The 20,029-nt window shown below is 42.0% G+C and overlaps 1 protein-coding gene across 1 annotated transcript in view; it reads right to left on the bottom strand.

Annotated features, from left to right (window-relative positions):
- GRK3 (G protein-coupled receptor kinase 3) overlaps positions 1–19,610 on the bottom strand; it is a 118,519-nt gene extending 98,909 nt beyond the window's left edge. The window contains exon 1 of the mRNA XM_077834949.1: positions 19,498–19,610. Coding sequence (XP_077691075.1) covers positions 19,498–19,610 — 113 coding nt within the window. The remainder of the gene's footprint in view (positions 1–19,497) is intronic.
- Between the last annotated feature and the right edge of the window lie 419 nt (positions 19,611–20,029).

Below are 20,029 nucleotides of genomic sequence, written 5' to 3'. Positions count from 1 at the left end.
GCAGATACAGACTAACACAGCTGCTACTCTGAAACCAGTTACTCATCAGTTGCTCTTTCTTAACTAGATAGTTAATGTAAGTTGGAGGGAAGGAGTCTTGAGGTTAAAAGGTATTGTAAACAGATTTATGAATGCAGGGATGCCAGTGTGCATTCACCTCTGCAACTCAGTTAAAGACTATTTATTGCTTAATCCAAAACCTATGGAAGTCAATAAGAATCTTTCCATTGACTTCAGTAGGCTGTGGATCAGGCTCGATATTAGAGTTCTAAAGTGGTACAAGCAGACATTTAAATAAAGTCATTCTCTAGCTCAGGGGCAAAAAAAATTGAACAAATTCTACAATCTGACTAATACAGTATTCAATGTAACACAATTATTTTCTCAAAATTCTATTTCCACTTGTGAATAACTTTCTGAACATTTTTCAGAGTAACAGCCGTGTTAGTCTGTATTCGCAAAAGGAAAAGGAGGACTTGTGGCACCTTAGAGACTAACCAATTTATTTGAGCATGAGCTTTCGTGTGCTACAGCTACAGCATCCGATGAAGTGAGCTGTAGCTCATGAAAGCTCATGCTCAAATAAATTGGTTAGTCTCTAAGGTGCCACAAGTACTCCTTTTCCTTTTCTGAACATTGCTCCTCTACACTGAAATTTCCCATGGGTGGTCCTAACCCAATGAAGAATTTTTAAGGTTTGTGGAAACTTATCCAGCAGTTTGAGTTTTGAACGAGAGAATGAAAAAAAATCACTTTTTCCATTGTAAAATAATAATACTACTCATAATAATCATTCCTATTTTTTTAGCACAGACTAAACAATGGTAGAGCTTTTATGCGTCAAATTTAGCATTTAAGTAACCTACTCTGAGAAATGTAATGTTGCTAATGTTCCCCGTTCAAAATCTATATTTTTCTATGACGAGTTAAAAATACCATACTGAGTACATGCAGGATAAAGGATGAAATTGTCACTATGTTTGCACAGTTCCAATATATGCCTAGTGCATGCCTGTGCCACCCTGAAAGACAGCATACAACAGGATCGAGACAAGGTGTGCAGGTTTTGCCCAAAACTGGATTCTTGGGTAGTTTTTTTGGTTCTTTTAAATGCAATAACTAGACTGCAGAGGCAATTCAAACTCTCCATGTTCTATAACTTCCCACCCTATACACTCAGGGTCTTCAGAATACAGGTGTTTGAAAAGGACAGAGGGCACACAGCACCTGGGCTGCCAAACCTGTTGCATATTCTTCTTGAAATGCAGAGCTGGGAGTGGAAGAGTAGAACACACATCAGGTGGCAGGGGAAGGAGTCCAGCAGGTCTACTGACTGCCAAGCCCAGCCATTGCTTTCAAATAATCTGAACTGTGGAGGCCAGAATGCACTCCAGGAAAAGACATCTACTATGGTTATTATTTCAGTTCATTTACACACACAGACCACCCTTTTTATATTTTTCTTTTTAGGTTTTATTTTAGCCTTTTCTTTCTCTCTCTATGCAAAAAAAAAGAGAGAGAGAGAAATTAAATGGGGAAAAACAAGCTAATAAACTTTTAAAATCATGAATTTAAAATAAAGCAGTACACTGTATTTAAAAACAGATACAAAGGTTTCTCACCACAATATTAACTTTCTCACACTGCACATTAACCTGCTTACATTGTAACTCAATGTAAATATTTAACCAATAATAGAAAACACTATATATGTACAATTTGGGTAATTAACATTAGTACAAGATTCTTAACTTCCGATTTGCCTAATTTACATTTTAACTTTGTGACCCTGACATGTTAACATAGTTTTAAAATATAAACCATTTATTTTTGCAGAATATGGTACCATCAAAAATGTACATGGAAGATGCAAAGAGCAGCAAAGGACCCAGTAAGATTCCTAGACAACGAATCTTAGCAACAAAATGTGGAATAGGTAATCATCTCTTCTATCTTATCTTCAGCATTCAGCTCAATCAGTAGTTGGAAGTCTGGGGTAGCCAAAAGCTGTCAGTCAAGACAAGCAAATATATGTCAGAGAGTAGCATTAAAGAGTGAATTAAGGACTGTGTTGTTAAGAAGCACTTAAGGCCAAGACAAAAATGTACCAATCAGACATCCCAAAGCGAAGCAATTACATTCTTTAGACCCTATGACAAGGGGGGGGTGATGCAAAACCTCACCCAGAAGTAAAGAGCAGTTTCAGAGGCATGAACTGAATTAGAAGAGAAGGATGCTGCAGTACATTCTATAATAGGAAACAAAATCTTTACATTGTTTATAGAGAGAACAGAGAACCCTTTAAGACCAGAGCTTGGAGCCCAAAAATGTATTAGTTAATACACACAGAATTCAGATGCATTCTAAGGGATTTCAGAAAAAAAAAAAGCCAAAAATGGCAGAGAATAAAAATTGGACAATAAAAGAACATGGATCCCAGTGACAGCTGAACCTGGTGATACTCTAAACCAGTGTTTCCCAAACTTGGGATGCTGCTTGTTCAGGGAAAGCCCCTGGCGGGCCGGGCCAGTTTGGCTGAACCTGCAGACGCAACAGGAAAACAATCGCGGCTCCCATTGGCTGCAGTTCACTGCTTCAGGCCAATGGGGGCTGCAGGAAGGGCGGCCAGCACATCCCTCGGCCCTTGCCGCTTCCCGCAGCCCCCGTTGGTCTGGACCAGCGAACCACGGCCAGTGGGAGCCGCAATCGGCCAAACCTGCGGACGCAGCAGGTAAACAAAGTGGCCCGGCCCGCCAGGGGCTTTCCCTGCACAAACGGCGTCCCAAGTTTGGGAAACACTGCTCTAAACAAAAAGAGCTCAGTAGTGCTGTAGCTCTTCCCAATGCTTCACACTGATTCAACAGACAATCTAGGCTTCAGAGTGAAGTGTGAGTTTATTGTGTGTGCTGGTTGTGTTGATTTGTGTGTGGATTCCATTGTGTGGGGAGAGTTCAACGAATTTGTGAGGGTGCTAAATGAGGAATATAGGGTGAGGTGAGGGGCTATGTGTTTTGGGGCTGTGCATTCTGATTCTGTTGTTGTGGGTGGGTTGTGATGTGTTGGGAAAGTTGTATGGATCTGTGTGAGTGGCAATCATGGGGTGTGGCTCGCAGTGAGGCATTTGGGCCAAGTAATCCACCATCTGTGCAGTCATTCTCCTACAACCAATGAAATTTTTACCCTACAGCTAATTTGGATGCAAGGGTGGTGATTGGTTGAGTTACTTCTGATACCACAATGGTCTAGGACTCTCTGCATGACATTCATACATGTCTTACTGCACAGGTGTAAAGTCAAATTGGTTGATAACTTTAAAATGGAATGGTAACTCTCTGTGAAAACAAGTGATGATTCAATCTGGTTATATTCTGAACAAAAAGAGCCCTCAATCATGCCTGTAGCCGTTTCCACCAATTCATACTGACTCTACCGACCTAATAGGCTTCAGAGTGACAATCCTGAAATCTTATTACATACATTTCTTTTCAGCTGTCTCTGTGGTAAATTATGGATGCAGTTAATTCATTTGGGATTAAATAATGACAAATAGTCTATATGCAACCAAGTATTTCTCTTCAAGTTAACAGACAAAACTATATAATTTACCAGATGCTAATCTGCATCTTATCATAACATCTCAAAATTGTATGAGCTTTTGATAATATAGGTCCTGATCATCCAGTTGGGTTGGTGCAGCCAAATGCTTATTCCCACCTGCGTCTGACTGAGGGTCAGGCCCTAGTATGAACATTTATATGTGTTATATTCCTTTCCTGAGGGTCCCCTTTTCCCCCCTTTCCTAATTCCCTTTTATTTCTATTAAAAATTAAATTAAAACTGAAAGATAAACACTTGAATATGTAGAACCATTACTGATACAAGACCAAAAAACATTACATTCACAGATAATTTTGCTACCTGTCCAAATGTGACCACCATATGTACAGGACCTGATGCAATCCTAACTGTGGCTTTTGAGTGCTACAACACATGTAATAAATCATCATCATCTATAGCACATCAAAGACATGATTAATTTTAGGCATATGAGCAGTCCTATTGCCTTCAATGATAGTTTAATGAATTGGGGCCTCAAATAATATTTTGTTCATGACAGTTCAAAGCATCTTAGGTACTTATATGGCCCCCATCACCTGAGCATCTCACAACCTTTAAAGTATTTATCTTCACAGCACCCCTGTAAGGCAGTACTATCATTCCCCATTTTACATTGAGCAAATGAGGTACAGAGGCAAAATGATTTGCCCAAGGTCACAAAGGAAATCTGTGACAGAGCAGGGAACTGAACCCTGGTCTCCCAAGCCATAGGCCAATGCCCTAATCACTGGGCATCCTTATTCACCAAGGAAGGGGAAGTGTAATAAATATGAGAGAGAGGGTATGCATGTTCAGATAATAAAAGAAGATACAAAACCCAAAGAACACAGTCATCAAATACTAGGATGATAAAAAACAACAAAATACACAAAAACAATTAACTAAATTGTTTCTTTTACATATGAAATACAAAGGTAAACAAATTAAATTATGAAAAACTGTTTTTATAGCAAAGTTCCCCCGTCTTTATCATCTGTAACATTAAAGAGCTGGAGATCATAAGTGACCTCTGAAATATTTTGAGAACCAAGAGATAGTTATGTACTTTGATCTTTGTTAATTTGTTTAGTTTTTGTCTTTTTTATAACAAATAATCTGATTGATTCGAATCCTGGGAGAAGCATCAGTGATTTTAAAATACCAAACCTACTGCGGACACGTAAACGTAAATTTATTCTGTTTTTCCAATTTCATCAATGAGCACCCAGCTGCTACAGCAACAAGAACTTTATAAATCAGTAAAAACAAATAAAAAGGAGTGTCATTTCAGAAGTTCGTAGCCCCAAACCTGAAATCCTTATGCCACGGAATGACATACCTGGCTTTCAATATAGTATCTTAATTTTTTAAAAATTTCCTTACAATCAGCAAATTAAGACTGAAGAAATTTGCTCCTCCAACGACCCACTAGAGGTCCTCTCAACCCAAATGATTCTAAGCTCCAAAAGTCATCCCCCCTTTCAAAATTGTAAAGCTTCTCAAATGTATATTAAGCACACAGAGATATGTCAACATATATACTCTAAGTGAACTAATGTTCTCATTATGTGATTCATAATGATCTTTGTACTCAAGAAACAATGCCCTTGACAGGCAAGACTATAGCACTACACAGCTTTCCCTAGTTCTCCCCCATTGTAAAGTGGACACAAGACCAAAAGCCCAAGCAACTTCAGGTATACAAATCACTTCAATGAAGAAAAGTCATGACAAGTGAAATAAAAAGCTGTTGAGGTTCATGCTTATAGTGTACCCACTATCCATGTTTCTTGGGTATCACTTGCATTATGGTTGCCAAAACCTGAAACAAATATAAAAGCATCTCATTTTGCAAGAATATTTTTCTGAATTGGTATGTCAAGGATTTACCCTTTCAACGGAATGCTGGTACTGAGAAGGAAGAAGAGAGACAAACAGAACTCTTAGCTCCCACTGCAATTAAAACATTTGTTGATTTTAACGGTTTTTAAATCATCTCCAAGATGTATTTTTGGGATGGTAGAGAATTTGTATCAAAGATCCATGAACAATGCTTTTTGTCTTTTTATATCTATAAAGCGCTCTGGATATGCATGAAAGCTATTATAAGTATAAACACTAACTGAGATTCACAGAACTAAGGAGGTCCATTCAACCAAATGCAGAAGTAACTGAACTAAAACATGCTTCACAGCACCTCTAAGACAGGAATCTTTACACCTGCTTTCCAGAGAGGTAAATGTTTACCTGACATTAAGAAGATATAACAAAGAACAGTTAAAACATGCTAAACAAATAAAGCTCCTGCCCCAAAGACCCTCATTGTAAAGGCACGAGTGGGTCAACACAGTACAATGTAAAACAAACACTGAGTGTCATGTGGCCACTATAGCTGAAATACTTCACAGAACAAGTGTATTTTTGAAAGTTTTTGAAGAAGAGGAAGTATGCATGGTTAAAAGGACACGGTCAATGCAAATCTGGCACAAAATTCAGGTTCATTAAGAATTGTTTTTTACAAAACCTAAAACCAACAAAAACGTTCCCATGATTTTTTTAATTCCAGAGGAAATAGTTGGTTTTAAACAAATAAACATCCTTAGTTTGCAATCTAAACATGCAGCACTGAGAATGTGAAATAGAAACAGACTAAAAACAAATGTAAAATTTATTTAATTGATTTTTCATTCTTCCTTTGGGATTTTTGAGGTAATGATTTCCCTTTAATTGAGAGGTTATTTCAAGAATAAACAAAAACAAATGCACAAAATCAGGCGTGGACAAGGAAACAGTCAGGAGAGAAGATTAGGCAGACTTCAGGGGAATGGTGTGGAGCGTTGAGGGCAGAGATATAAGTAGGGACAGAGGCATGGAGAACTCTGAATGTGAGGAGAAACAGCAAACTGAATGTGGCAGAGAAGCCAGCCTGGACAGTTAAGAAGGGGAGAAACATTATCAAAAGAGTGTAAATGGAAAATTATCTTGACAGGATCAATTTGGATACAATGGGGAGATACTAGGGGCTGGAAAACAAAGAGAAGGCTGCTAGTGGTTAAAGCAGGAAATTACCAGAGCATAGAGTTGTGGCAGTCAGGACAAGAAAGAAGGGACTAATTTTTCAGATATAAAGAAAAAAGAAGCAGGATGGATGACACTAAGACTGTGAACTTGGGGAAGGGAAAGGAACAATGGTATGGTTGCTCGTGTTCACTTCCTGGTTGATGACAAAAGTTGTGATGTGTCTTGTGGAACAGAAACTGAGCAGAACCTACAAAGGTGACTAGCAATGTGTCCCAGTAGAAGGCTATGTATGCTACGACATCTGTGCCAAGAGACACTAAAGTGATACTGGCTGGCTCGAGAAGACATCTAAAGGAGATGGCAAAGGTGATATCTGATCCCTTCAGCAAGGAGGTTCTCTCACATTTGGAAATAAGGTTTATAATTGGTAGGTTTTTAGCCACTCCTCCTTTTCCAGATAGTAGCAGCAGCCAATGGTACAATTTGTCCATCTGTATCTGTCCAGGAAATTGCAACCTTTCTTCTTGGATGGGATCCAAACCACATTATTCAGGACATTTTCATCTCCAGGATCAGATTGCTGAAATGCACTCTGCATACGGCTGCTACTTAAAACCACTCAGAAACGTCAGCTGGTTTGGAACACAGCACCTCATTTATTGGCTAGTGTTTCTCACATACGGCATATTATATCTGCACTCCAACAACTTCACTGGCTTAAATTGTACCCAAAAACTAATAGTAAGTTTTGATTCACAGTCTGTAAGGCTGGCAATTCTGCTTCTCCCCTCGCTTTCCAGCCCAACAGGTGACTGATCATACATGGCACTCGATTTGACAGTCCCTCCTATTAACACACTGAAGGCAGACTGGAGGGCCCTCAACTTTGGAGTTTGCTTCCCCTGATAGTTTAACAGAGCTTGGTTTTGTCGATATTCAAGGCAAGACCTGTTTATTTAGATGTTAGATAAACGCCTGTCAAGGAGAGTCTAGAGATAGTACTTAGTCCTGCCATGAATGCAGGGGACTGCACTAGATGACCTCTCTTGGTCCCTTCCAGTTCTACGACTCTATGATTCTACGTGTGCTTCAAAAAGTGACTAATTTGCCTGGACACACAGCGTGAGGGGTGCTAAGGAGGTTTTTGTGCTTTTTAATGTGAAAAAAGGGTTGTGTTTGCTCTTGCTGCGGGGGGGAAGGGAGATATGCTGATATTGTGTCAATTTAGTTAGATTAAATGATGTGATTTAATTTATGCACCTGAAGGTTTCTGATAGGCACTTATAAACTGAAAAAATAGTGTAGTTACTGATTAGAAAATTAAAGGAGATTGTTTTACAGAAGCTTTCCCAAATGAGCAGCTGATTTCATTTCAATGGGAATTAAGGGTTATGCATGTTCATTTTGTGATGCACCAGCTCCAGCATTCGGTTGGAAGCATTTCACTAAGGAAGGTCTTTGACAGTCATATCCCCAGTAATTATTCTTGTAAAGTTCATTATTTTGAAAAATGAATCTGCCTAAAATATTTCACATTAGAAATACCAAGTTTATATTTGGGGGTTCTGTATGTTCATCATGGCAGTTCTTTAATTCTCTATAGGCAATTTATTTAGCACTAATTACCGTTCCAGCATTTCCCAAAAGAACAGTGGCACCAGTAGTCTGTCTGAGTTAGACGCTGGCTCCCTAGATTAATAAAATACCATACATCCTCTGACATTTCACATAGGATAAGATTACATTAGCATTTTCTTCAAAATATCCCAATAAATCTAGGTGCAGCATCCCCACTCTGTTCCCAACACAGCACATACCACACTGATATTGTCCAATGTCACCCTCTTTCCCAAGATTTAATTTTATTCTTAATTAAATAACAAAGCCCCAGGCAGGGCTATACTTACAAACATAAGTTTCGGATTTCTCTCCGAAGTCCTTTCTATTCCTCCCTCTTGCCTCAGAGAGACTAGCATTTTATGTTAGACAGGAGGATGGTCACATGGTCAGGGACTTAGGAGATCAAGGTTCAATTCCCAATTCTCCCAGAGACTTCCTGTGTGACCGTGAATGATTAATTTAATTTCTCTGAGCCCGAGTTCCCCATCTATCAAATGTGGCTAAGAATACTTCCTTTCTTCTTGCCTTTGTCTTTCTTATCTACTTAGACTGCAAGCTCTTTGGGACAGGGATAGAATCATAGAATATCAGGGTTGGAAGGGACCTCAGGAGGTCATCTAGTCTAACCCCCTGCTCAAATCTCTCTTTTTGTGCGTTTCCACAAGTGCCTAGCAAAATTGGGCCCCTGTTCGTGGTTGGAGCCTTTGACATTACAGTAATATAAATGACAGTCTGTGTTTCTGACTGAGCTAATAAGACCCAATAAGTTTGGTCAACAAGGTGTGTCAGCAAAATAGCCTACTCTTCCATACACAGTCCTGCACCCTGATGACTCAGTACAATTCCAAAATACAACTCTTTATGATGAGGAAGTGTTGCAGTTAAAAGCTAATTCCAACAGTAGAGTACAATTTACTCTTGATTTCCCTAGCTTTGTCTACACTAAACTGATTTGAGAAATCTCCCCTCTTTTCACTACCATTGGAGCAGCACCTCTGCTGATCGCAAAGGTGGGGATTAGGTGGAATTGCTATTGTAGACAGATGACCCGAGTTTTTAATCACCGTTTTATCTAAATTTACTCTGAACAAGATTAAACCACACACCTGTAAAAACATCAGTGTCCTACCTTATGCTACTTGTGTTAATGCAATGAAAGGGAGATTTCCCCAAAACAAGCTTACGTGGACACAACCACCGAAAATTCAGCCCAGCCTTGTCTCTTACAGACTTGTGTGATATACCTCAGACTGCACAGTTTATTGTATTTGAATGTACAAACTAACCCGCTGTGAAACTTAGATGCTACCATGAATTACACTAAACCAAAATACATGATATTATTTTATCGCTACACTTGGTTGGTATGTTAAGTGAGCAAAAGCATATTTACAACACTTTTTCAGGTTTCAGAGTAACAGCCGTGTTAGTCTGTATTCGCAAAAAGAAAAGGAGGACTTGTGGCACCTTAGAGACTAACCAATTTATTTGAGCATAAGCTTTCGTCACGAAAGCTTATGCTCAAATAAATTGGTTAGTCTCTAAGGTGCCACAAGTCCTCCTTTTCTTTTTGCGAACACTTTTTCAGTAATAATAAACAAATGGTTCTATTGTTGTCTATTAGAACCCTTTTATAACTCAGTTATAACATTTACTCTTTGGTAAAGTTTGGCCTACAAATTTAAAGCTAAAGAGTAATGTATTTTTCCACCAGTTAAAGAAAAACCTAATGATCCTGCTAAATTTCTTTTCATTAAATTATACTCATCATCAGGTCAAGATGCTTTTTGGTGATTATATCCCAATATTACTCCCAGTTCAAAAATAAAGTTTGGTGAAGCAACTAGATGCCTCAGGGGACTGGTAATTGGATACAGAACCTTTAGCTCATGAGGTCACTTCTTTGAATCAGTCCATGACAGTAGTAAAGTCATAACAGAAAGTTATTATCATCTAATCACTGTAAGGTGGCTTGTGTGAAAGAAATAGGGTTTTATCCTTCCCTTTCAATTGTATATCTGCCACTGACTTCACTGGGAGAAGAATGAAGCCCTTAAGTAATCTCAGTCTAATTCATGGTTAACAGGTGTCCATATAAAAAAAAAATACACCATCACAGCTGGCACTACAGTAGCATCTCAGCTGAGAGCAAGAGAGTGGTCTGATGAAAGCAGAGGCATGTTGGCCTAGTGGATATGGGTGAGCTTGCACATCAGCGCTGTTCCTGTTCTGTGGATATAGAAAGGATGTCCATCTTCAGTCTATCTATCCACTCCCTATACAACCTCTACAATTTGCATTAAATAAGACATTTGCCAAGCAATTAATCAACAATACAGTCTGATCACTTAAGTATGCTAGGGAGAAAATGAAATATAATCATAATTTTTTGCATTTGAAATTAAGGTAACCACACAGGGTTTGGACTAACAAGAGAAACAATCACCACTTCAAAAGCAGCAGTTGCAGTCTATCCAAATAATACTAGCCCTGCCCCAAATCAGCAGTAACTCTATTCCTAATGTTTAGTGAACATGACAAAACACCAACCCATCAACCCCTCTGTACAACTTAGACTCTTTGGCCATGAAAAATACAACTCCATACTGCCACGCCTCAAAAGTATGCCCACTTAAGACTTGCTTCAGGAAACTGGTCCAGTTCTTACCATTCTCTCTACATTCTATTATTATATTTTTCAATTCTCACCCCCCCCATACACTTTTCCTTTACTTCTTTTTTAACTCTCAAGACAAACAATAGGATATGGTGTATTTACATAAGAAAATGGTTTACACCTCCCTTAAAATACAAAACAATTTAATTTAGAATATTTTTCATGGTCTTTCCTCTCTTCCTCTGTCTCACAAATACTAAGTGAATTTGTTGTGTGTGAACACTGTCCAGCATATATTATTGATGTCTTTTGAAGCTAACCTAAAAATAAAACTCAAAATAAAAATAAATTAAAGTTTAAATAAAAAGCTGCAAAGTGATGTCAAATACTGACGAAAAAATCCTGCAAACTCCACATCTGGAGCATAAAATAAATTGGATTTAACACTAAAGTAACTTTAAAACAACTTGGGTTTTTTGTTTTAAGAATGTGCCTATAACCTATAGATTCACCACTATATTAACCACAGATTTTGGTGTTAGGACTTCACACACCAAGAAGCTCTACGAAAGAAATGGGCAAAATTCATTACTGATATAAGTGGGTGCAACTGACCTCAATGGGAGTAACACAACCTTACATCAGCAATGAATTTATCCCAACTCTTATACATATTGGGGTTTATCATTAAGTCATAATCCTGCAAACATTCAGACACATGCTTAGCTGCAAAGTGATGCACGTAGTCCCACTGAAGTCAATGGCACTCCTGACATATAGATTGGCACATGCTTGTTTGCAGGGTCAGGGACTAATTTACTTTCTTTCCCCCATCACTGTTTTTTTAATCCATGCGGAATAATATTACATGTAAGAGATAGTGGCCAGAATGTCCGCTTTATATGCGGAGAAGGAAGAGTGGCAGCCTTGTTTGCTTGAATAATATATGGACTACAGGTAAAATTTTCAGAAGTGTGTAAGTCCCATTGACTTTTAATGACGGTTAGGCTCCTAAGGGTATGTCTATACTGCAGTTAAAAACCTGTGGCTGGCTTGTGCCAGATGACTCGGGCTAAGGGGCTGTTCAATTGCAGTGTAGACATATCCTGAGTCAATTTTCAAAATAGAATTTAGGCTCTTTTGAAAATGTTATCCTACATAGACACGACCAGGACACCGCTGCGTGAGGTGCTGTACAAACACAGCATGGCTCTTGCCCAAAAGAAATTACAATCTAAATATAAGAAAAGAGACAAAACAAATGGATAGAGACACACAAAGGTGGGGGAGCACTAAGAAACCATGAGACAATATCGGTCAGCATGCTAGGGAATGGTATCAGCACACCAGTGGCCTAACTATTGTTAAGTTTTTGTAGGCATCACAGCAGAGGAGAGTTTTAAGGATGGATTTAAAGGAGAATAAGGAGGCAGCTTCGCAGATGTTTACAGGAAGCCCCACCCAAGTGTGAGGAACCATATGGGACAAAGCACAAAGGGGACTGTTTGAAAATTTAACAACTGGGTGACGGAGGCTGTATCATTGGCCTATCGGAGGCAGAAGCTGACATTTCAACAGTGAATGAGACATGACAGATAGGGTGGGGATAGGTTGTAAAGGGCCTTAACGTGAAAACAAGCAGCTTATGTTTGATATGATAGAGAAAGGAGAGCCAGTGGAGAGATTCAAAGAGAGGTGACATGGTCACAGCAACAGAATTCAGAATGGATATGAACGAGGCAATATGGCATTAGTCAAAGGCAGAGAAAAGGGTGCTGCAGTAATCAAGATGTGAGATGATGAGAGAATGGGCAAGAGTTTTAGCTGTGTGGATTGATAGGAAAGGCTGTACCTTAGAGATGTTGTGCAAAAAGAATATGCAAGATATAGACATAATGTGGCTGTGAGGACCTAGAGATAGTTTGTGTCAACGATGGTACCCAGGTTACAGGCCTGGGTGACAGGCACGATGATGATATTGTCCACAGTGATGAAGAAAAGAGGTGGGCTTGGGGGAAAAGAATAAGAGCTCTGTTGAGCCATGGAGAGCCTGAGTGGACAGCTAGACATCCACAAGGAGGTATCAGAGATACAGGCCAGGACTTGAGTTTGGACAGAAGGAGACAAGTCTGGAGTAGAGAATGAGACCTGTACATTGTCAGCACAGAGATGGCAGTTAAATTTGTGTTGTAAATGAGATTACCCAGAGATAAAATGTAAAGGGAGAAGAGAAGGGGGCCCAGGACATTGCTGGGGAACCTCCACAGAAAGTTGGAAGGGGGATGAAGAGGATCCACTGAAGGCACAATTAGAGAGGTAAGAGGAGAACCAGGAGAGGGCAGAGTCACAAAAGCCAAGAGAGGGCAAGATTTCAAGGAGGAGGACATGGTCGATGGCGTCAAAGGCAGGTAACAGGTCAAAGAGAAAGAGAATTAGAGTACTGATTCTTAGCACTAGCTAGGGAGAAGTCATTAGACTTTAGGAAAAACAGTTTCAGTGGCTCCAAGGAGCAGAAACTAGATAGGAGAGGGTCAGGGATAGAATTGGAGGAGAGGAACTCCAGACAGCAATTGTAGGCGCTGTATTCAATGAGCTTAAAGTTGAAAGGGAGAAGAGGTGGTAGTTGGAGATGTTAGTGGAATCAAGGGAAGGTTTGGGGGCAGGTTTTAAGATGGGAGAGATTAAGAATATGTCTACACAGGCATAAAAACCTGAGGCTAGCCCAAGTCAGCCGACTCGGGCTCTGCGGGGCTCGGGCTTTGGTGCTGAAAAATTGCTGTGTAGATAGTCAGGCTTCGGCTGGAGCCCAAACTCTGGGACCTTGTTGGCAGGGGAATCCAGCTGGAACCCAAACATCTACTTGGCTATTTTTATTCCCGCAGCCTGAGCCCCATGAGACTGAGCCAGCTGACCTGCCAGTCGCAGGTGTGCCACGGGTCTTTTATCCCTGTGTAGACATACTCCAACTCATGTTTGTATTGTAAGGGGAAAGAGACACAGGAGATGGGATGGGGTCACTGGGGCAAGTGGAGAAGTCAGAGGAGTAGAAGAGACAAAAAACTTCTGTGTTTGTGACAGGGCAGAAAAAGCAAAGATGCATGGATAGATGTAGCTTATGCTTTGTTACTACACCCTTTGTATTTGTATATTGAGAGCAAACCATGCTTAAGTGATTTTACAGAAACTAAATTAGAATGGTCACAAAGTGCAGGGATGCTGTACAGCTGTTTCCCAACAGTGCAATTCCTTAAATTCATATTGGTTCTGGTTGTTCAATTTGCTGGATCATTATACAGTTATTTCTTAATAACGGTACATAATGTAAATCCCTTTTCTCAGAATGGCCAAGCCATTGCTAAGTAGAATGCAAACATGTATACAGTCACTTTGTGGCCTTTTGTCTAACAATTATTATTTAACAATTTCAGTAAATAATAATTTAAGAATTCTTTATGTAAACTCAGTAATAACCCTACCCACAGCCAATAATAGCAAATAAACTCTGAGGGTGAAGAGTTTAAGTCTTGGCACGCAGCCTTGGACTTTATTCTGTCTACAATATGGTTATTTCCTTGTAAACAGGAATGCCCCTCAAATTTTCATTACAATAAACTCATTTCATTTTGTGTCAGTTTTGTCTGAGGAAAATAAGATTGTGACAACAGGTATACCAGCTTCATTCAAATGACACACTGCAATATAGTAGTAAAACATTTGCAATATTTCTTAGAGAGATAATGTGAGTGGAATAGCATGCTGTCACAAGACAATGGCTGCCTGTTACAGATAACTACCACAATTATGTATTGCTTTAAAAAAAGAATATTGCAGTGAGGCAAAGACCTTTTTTTTTTTCAACGTGGGATCCAGTTATCCCATGTCAATGTTCTATTCCAAAGATCTTATTTCTGTTCTAACAAATTATTAAGGATGTAGATAGTCAGTCTCCATGACAGACAGTTGTGCAGTAGAACAACAGTTGCTTGCAGCCTAACATTTGAAAGTTGTGCTCTGACTCGCTTGATAAATTGCTATGGCACAAAACCAGAGAAATCAGAAATGTATTCATGAAAATATTTGGTCTCAAAATTGTACTGCAAAGAAGAGTTTTCTGTTCAGCTGGCTTTTTTAATTACGGTCTTAATTTATCGGGAGCGATCACAGAATCCATTTGCCACAGAAAAACTTGGAATTTGCATCTATGGAGAATCTTTAGTTTTTACATTTTGTGAAAAAATAAAAACATATACCGGGGAACCCCAATTATCTGATCTAATTGGGACCAGGGCCAGAGCAGATAATCAAAAATTCAGATAATCAGGAAAATGAGCAAGGCTCAGGCTGTCAGCTTTAAAATTGTGAATATATCAATAAAACATTGTATTCAACTGATACCTATATATATCATGGCTAGAAAAAAACTAAAGTTCAGAGTTTCGTTTTATTTGCAGAAAAACATGGATTTTTGAGTTTTTATTAGATAATTTTGAGGGTTTTATCACAGAAAACTAGGATCCCTGTTGAACAGTAAAGTAGGGTGTCAGACATGCATCTGACTGTCTGATTTATGTTACCTAAAATTTTACCAGTGTATCAGTGACACACAAGATTGTAAATGCTCCTGGCATATCATGTACATTATAATGAAAGGGATCTAAAAAAAAACCCCAGAGCTCACTATGAAGACATCTGACACCAGCAAAGTTGTCAAAACTTCCTATTGAATGAGGAAATCCCTGTTTTCAGTTAAAAGTTCTGATGGTAATTTGTTCCCAACCATTTAAAGCACCCTTAGTTAAATCTCTGCTCTCATTTACACCTATGCCTCCTCATCCTCTTCCCACCTGCCAAGTCTCCTTAAATGTTCCCAGTCCCACTCTGGCACCTTTTCTATGCCATCATTTATACCTGCAACTTGCGTCCTCTTATTGTTTATTTCCTTCAAACCATGATGGCTCAGCTGAGGATTACTGATGCTCATTTTAACAGCACAAATAATTTGCAACCAAACTGTTCAGTATCTCTATCGCCATGTAATTTAATTAAAGTTATCCTCATCTTCCCTCCCTGCTTCCCTCTTACTGTTTGTTAAATTCCCTTGTTGCACCTGGCTTCAATTTAGGCCCCAATTCTGCAAAGAAATATGCACATGAGCAATCTCATTGAAGTCAGATGCTTAATTCTTTGCAGAATCAAAACACTAGGCTACAAGCTCTTTAGGGCAAGGACTTTGTCTACCTAGGAGTTTGTACAGCACTTGCCACAACAAGGCCCCAATCCAGACTGGAGCATCCAAACTACCATGATACAAACAGCAGTAGAATAATAATCTCCTTAAAGCACGCTTATTCAATGAAGCCGCCCAATCATGTTCTCTCCTACATGTTACCTTCATCCAAGCTTCCACCATCATTAGATGTATCATGTATGTCATTATATCTACAGAGCACCATGGAGAGTTGACACTGAACAAAATAATATATTTACCCATCATGTGGAAGAATGTAATACTATAAACATTTTGAATAAGGTCTCCAGGAGTTTGGTTAATATTATAGGATAAACTCTACCCTTGACACATACAAATACTTTAAATTATTATTAGTGTTTACATACACCAAGAGAAAAATGTGTCCCTAAATCTCTCCGGTACAAAAATGTTTACTGGACTTTAAAAATGATTGGCAAGCTTTTTGTTGTTCGGGTTTTACACCCCCGCTGGTGTCCTGTTAATTCGATCATTCTTACAGTCTCTCAGCCTCTTGTGTTTTCCCTGCTTAGTATCCTCATTGCAAAACTTAGAATTCAAAGCATGGAGCTAGAGAGCTGTGTAAATATGTGGAAGAGAGAGTTCTAGTAATCTGTTATTTATGTTACACTTCATAAGTCTATACAGAGTGGTGGGGATGTGCTATCAGAACACCACAACAGTTACACATGGTCAGTAACACTACAATACATGCAAAATTTGTCTGGTAAACCTTTACTTGTGGCATAATGCATAGAATAAAGGAGGGAACTTTGGGTTATTTTATGCCAAGAAACAAAATATATCTATAAAGACAGAATAGCTAAGAATAGCAAGAGATTTTAGTAGAATTTCATAGTGCATACATAATTTGGGAATTTGGTTTTAGAGGAAAATCCAGTGTTGCCATTAAAGGGAAAAAGAGAGGAGGCAGCTATGGCCCTAATTCTGCAGCCATCACAGTGGAATCTGAATTCACACAAGTGGAGCTCATTGCAGAATCAGGTTCTGTATTAGTTCAATACTTATACAACATATTCATTCTAACAGGCTTCTCTCCCACATCCCGCTGCTTTGATCTCAAATTTCTATGGACCACCAGAAAATGGTTCTGCAGATCACAGCAGTTTGAGGATCAATTTATTAGATTACACCCAAAATGTATTATATTGCCACTCAACTAGTTTTTCAGCCAGTTACATAAATACTGAAGTCAAATAAATGCCTAGAAAATTCTTTTGAAAGAGAATATTTACATTTGCCAAAAAATGCTCCCAGATGTTGCTTTAAATAAATGCCTCAATCCAGACTCACTAATTATAATAATCACAATAGAGCAGTACTGAGTTATTGTATAATAACTTGGCACACTATAAGAGATCTGTGTTTTCTTTTTTATTTAGATCTCACTCGGGTATATTATCAGTGGACTCACATCTTCTCACCATACGCTATGTTCATCAAAAGCTACCTAAGATTGTTCTCCCCAGATCCCCATCTTCCATGCACAATGTAATTGGCATGCAAGCTGTGTACCTGTTCCTACTGAGATTGTCCAGAACTAGATTAATACTGTATCTTGTCTCATCACTCCTCGGCAAAAAGGTAACAGTAATAATAATGATGGCCCTTTTAACATTTAAATTAGACTATCTGCTTTTATCCCCCCCCTTTGAGATTGTGTGCATGTAGGATTAGCTATTTAGTTAACTGGTGACAGGCATCCAGAGACCCTGTCTCTGGATGCCTGTCACCACCCCATACCCTCCATTTGCATGAACTGGGGTTACACTGCCTGGCAAAACTATTACCCCAAGCTCCTACAGTTTTATTTTTTTCTTTTTTGGATGGGCCAGTAAAATGTCATTCTTCTCCCCCCCCCCCCCCATCATCCCAGTAGATTAAGGCCACAGTCAGAGTGGCAAGCCAGTTTTATGGATGGACTGGTAAATGTATATGCACTTTTTGCAAGGCTGGGATAAACCCTTGCACTCTGACATGGCTGGTACCTACACTCTCTCCACCACCTCCTCACACCTTCAGGTTGGGTTACACCATGATATGAGTCTTCCAACCTCACCGCTGAGTTACACTTTGATGTGCATCAGCCCCCAACCCTGACATCTGGGTTAGGCTCTGATCATGGCACATGCCCCATCTCACATATGGCATATGCCCATCACAAGGTTGGGGCTGGGAGAAGATCCCTGAGAGCCTGCGAGCAAGGGGAGAATTGCATCCCTTTGGAGAGGAGCAAGGGGTGCAGACTCAACAACTATCCTCCTAGAAGACTCCGGTCTAAGAAGACCCTGTTGCCAGGGGTCTCGGGTGACGGGTTGTGTGGCTTTGGGGTCCCAGCACATGGGCTTCCCAAAACCAGCTGGCTCTGGGCACTAAGGGGAAGGGAGATGGGCAGCAGGTCCCTGGGAAATGGGGCTCCTGCAAAGGATGTTTCAGGCCCTGGAGGAATGGGGAGCAGAGCCACACAGCAGGGCCAGATGGAACAAACAGTGCCTTAGGGAAGCTCCCCTCAGCAGTTTAAGTGCCTGGTCTGCCAGAGGTCAGCCCCCTTATGGGGGCTCCAGGGTCCCAGTTCCCAGACTGTAGCTCAGGAAAGGAGGTCCAAGGACGCCAGGCACTGTGTGGGGTGGGGGGTCCTGGGACTTCGCAAAGTGCAGCAAAGGTCTATGGTGCATCCGGGCTGTCCCGCCACCGGGGGCTGGGGAGGGCCCCAGCTGGGGGTGCGGGAGGTCTCCAGGTTGGGGGCTGTGGGAGGGTCCAACCAGGCAGTGGGGGGGTTGGGGGTGCAGGGGTCCAGTCTGGGGGCAGCGGGAGGTCCGGGCTGGGAAGGGTCCGTGGCTGGGGGGGGTGGGGAGGGGGAAGTCCCAGGCCTCAGGGCTGCTGGGGGTAGCGGGGGCATCCCGGCCGGGCAGTATGGGGTCCCTGGGCTGGGGATGTGGGGATCCAGTCTGGGAACTTCAGGGGGTCTCCAAGCTAAGGGCTACGGGGATCTAGTCTGCGGGTGCGGGGGGGGGGTCCCGGGCTGGGAATCCAGTCTGGGGGTGCGGGGGGGTCCCAGGCTTGGGGGGTCCAGTCTGGGGGTGCGGGGGGGGGTCCCGGCCAGGCAGTAGGGGGTCCCCGGGCTGGGGGTGTGGGGGTCCAGTCTGGGGACTTCAGGGGGTCTCCAAGCTGGGGGCTGTGGGGGGTCTAGTCTGGGGGTGCGGGGGGGATCCCGGGCTGAGGGATCCAGTCTGGGGGTGCAGGGGGGTCCCGGGCTTGGGGGGTCCAGTCTCGGGGTGCAGAGGGGTCCCGGGCTTGGGGGGTCCCGGGCTTGGGGGGTCCAGTCTGGGGGTGCGGAGGGGGGGGTCCCGGGCTGGGCTGGGCGGGCTGGTACCTGGGCTCCGGCAGGCTGATCTTCTTGCTGGCCCGCGCCGCCGGGGTGCTCTTGCTCTTCTCCATCGCCATCAGGTAGCTGACATCGGCCAGCACCGCCTCCAGGTCCGCCATGTTCCCCGCTCCCCGCCGGGCTGCAGATGGAGGCGCCGCCGGGGTCAGCGACCCGCGGCTCCAACGGCCGCCGCGCGCGGGTGGGGGGGGGGAGGAGGCTCGCGCCGGCTGCGCGAGGGGCGCGGGGGGGGGCTCAGGCCCCGGCTCTCTCCCCCGTCCCCCCACGGGGGCCGCGCTCCGCTGCGCCCCAGCCGCGCTCAGCGCCCCGTGCCCCGGCCGCGCTGCCCGTTCAGGCGCCGCCGGGAGCCATGCCGCTGTCCCGGTCCGGGGTGCCGGGGCAGATCCAGGCGATGGCCCTAGAGCCGCCCCCTGGCCTCCCGCCCGGCCCCTGCGCCCATCTCCCCAGCGGCAGAGAAGCGGGGCGCCGGCGACCCCAAAGCGCCTCTGGGGGCAGCGGCTCCTTGCGGCCGCGAGGTCCC

This window comes from Eretmochelys imbricata, chromosome 15 (assembly GCF_965152235.1).
Source record: "Eretmochelys imbricata isolate rEreImb1 chromosome 15, rEreImb1.hap1, whole genome shotgun sequence".
NCBI lineage: Eukaryota > Metazoa > Chordata > Testudines > Cheloniidae > Eretmochelys > Eretmochelys imbricata.
This window is presented reverse-complemented; position numbering and strand designations above follow the sequence as displayed.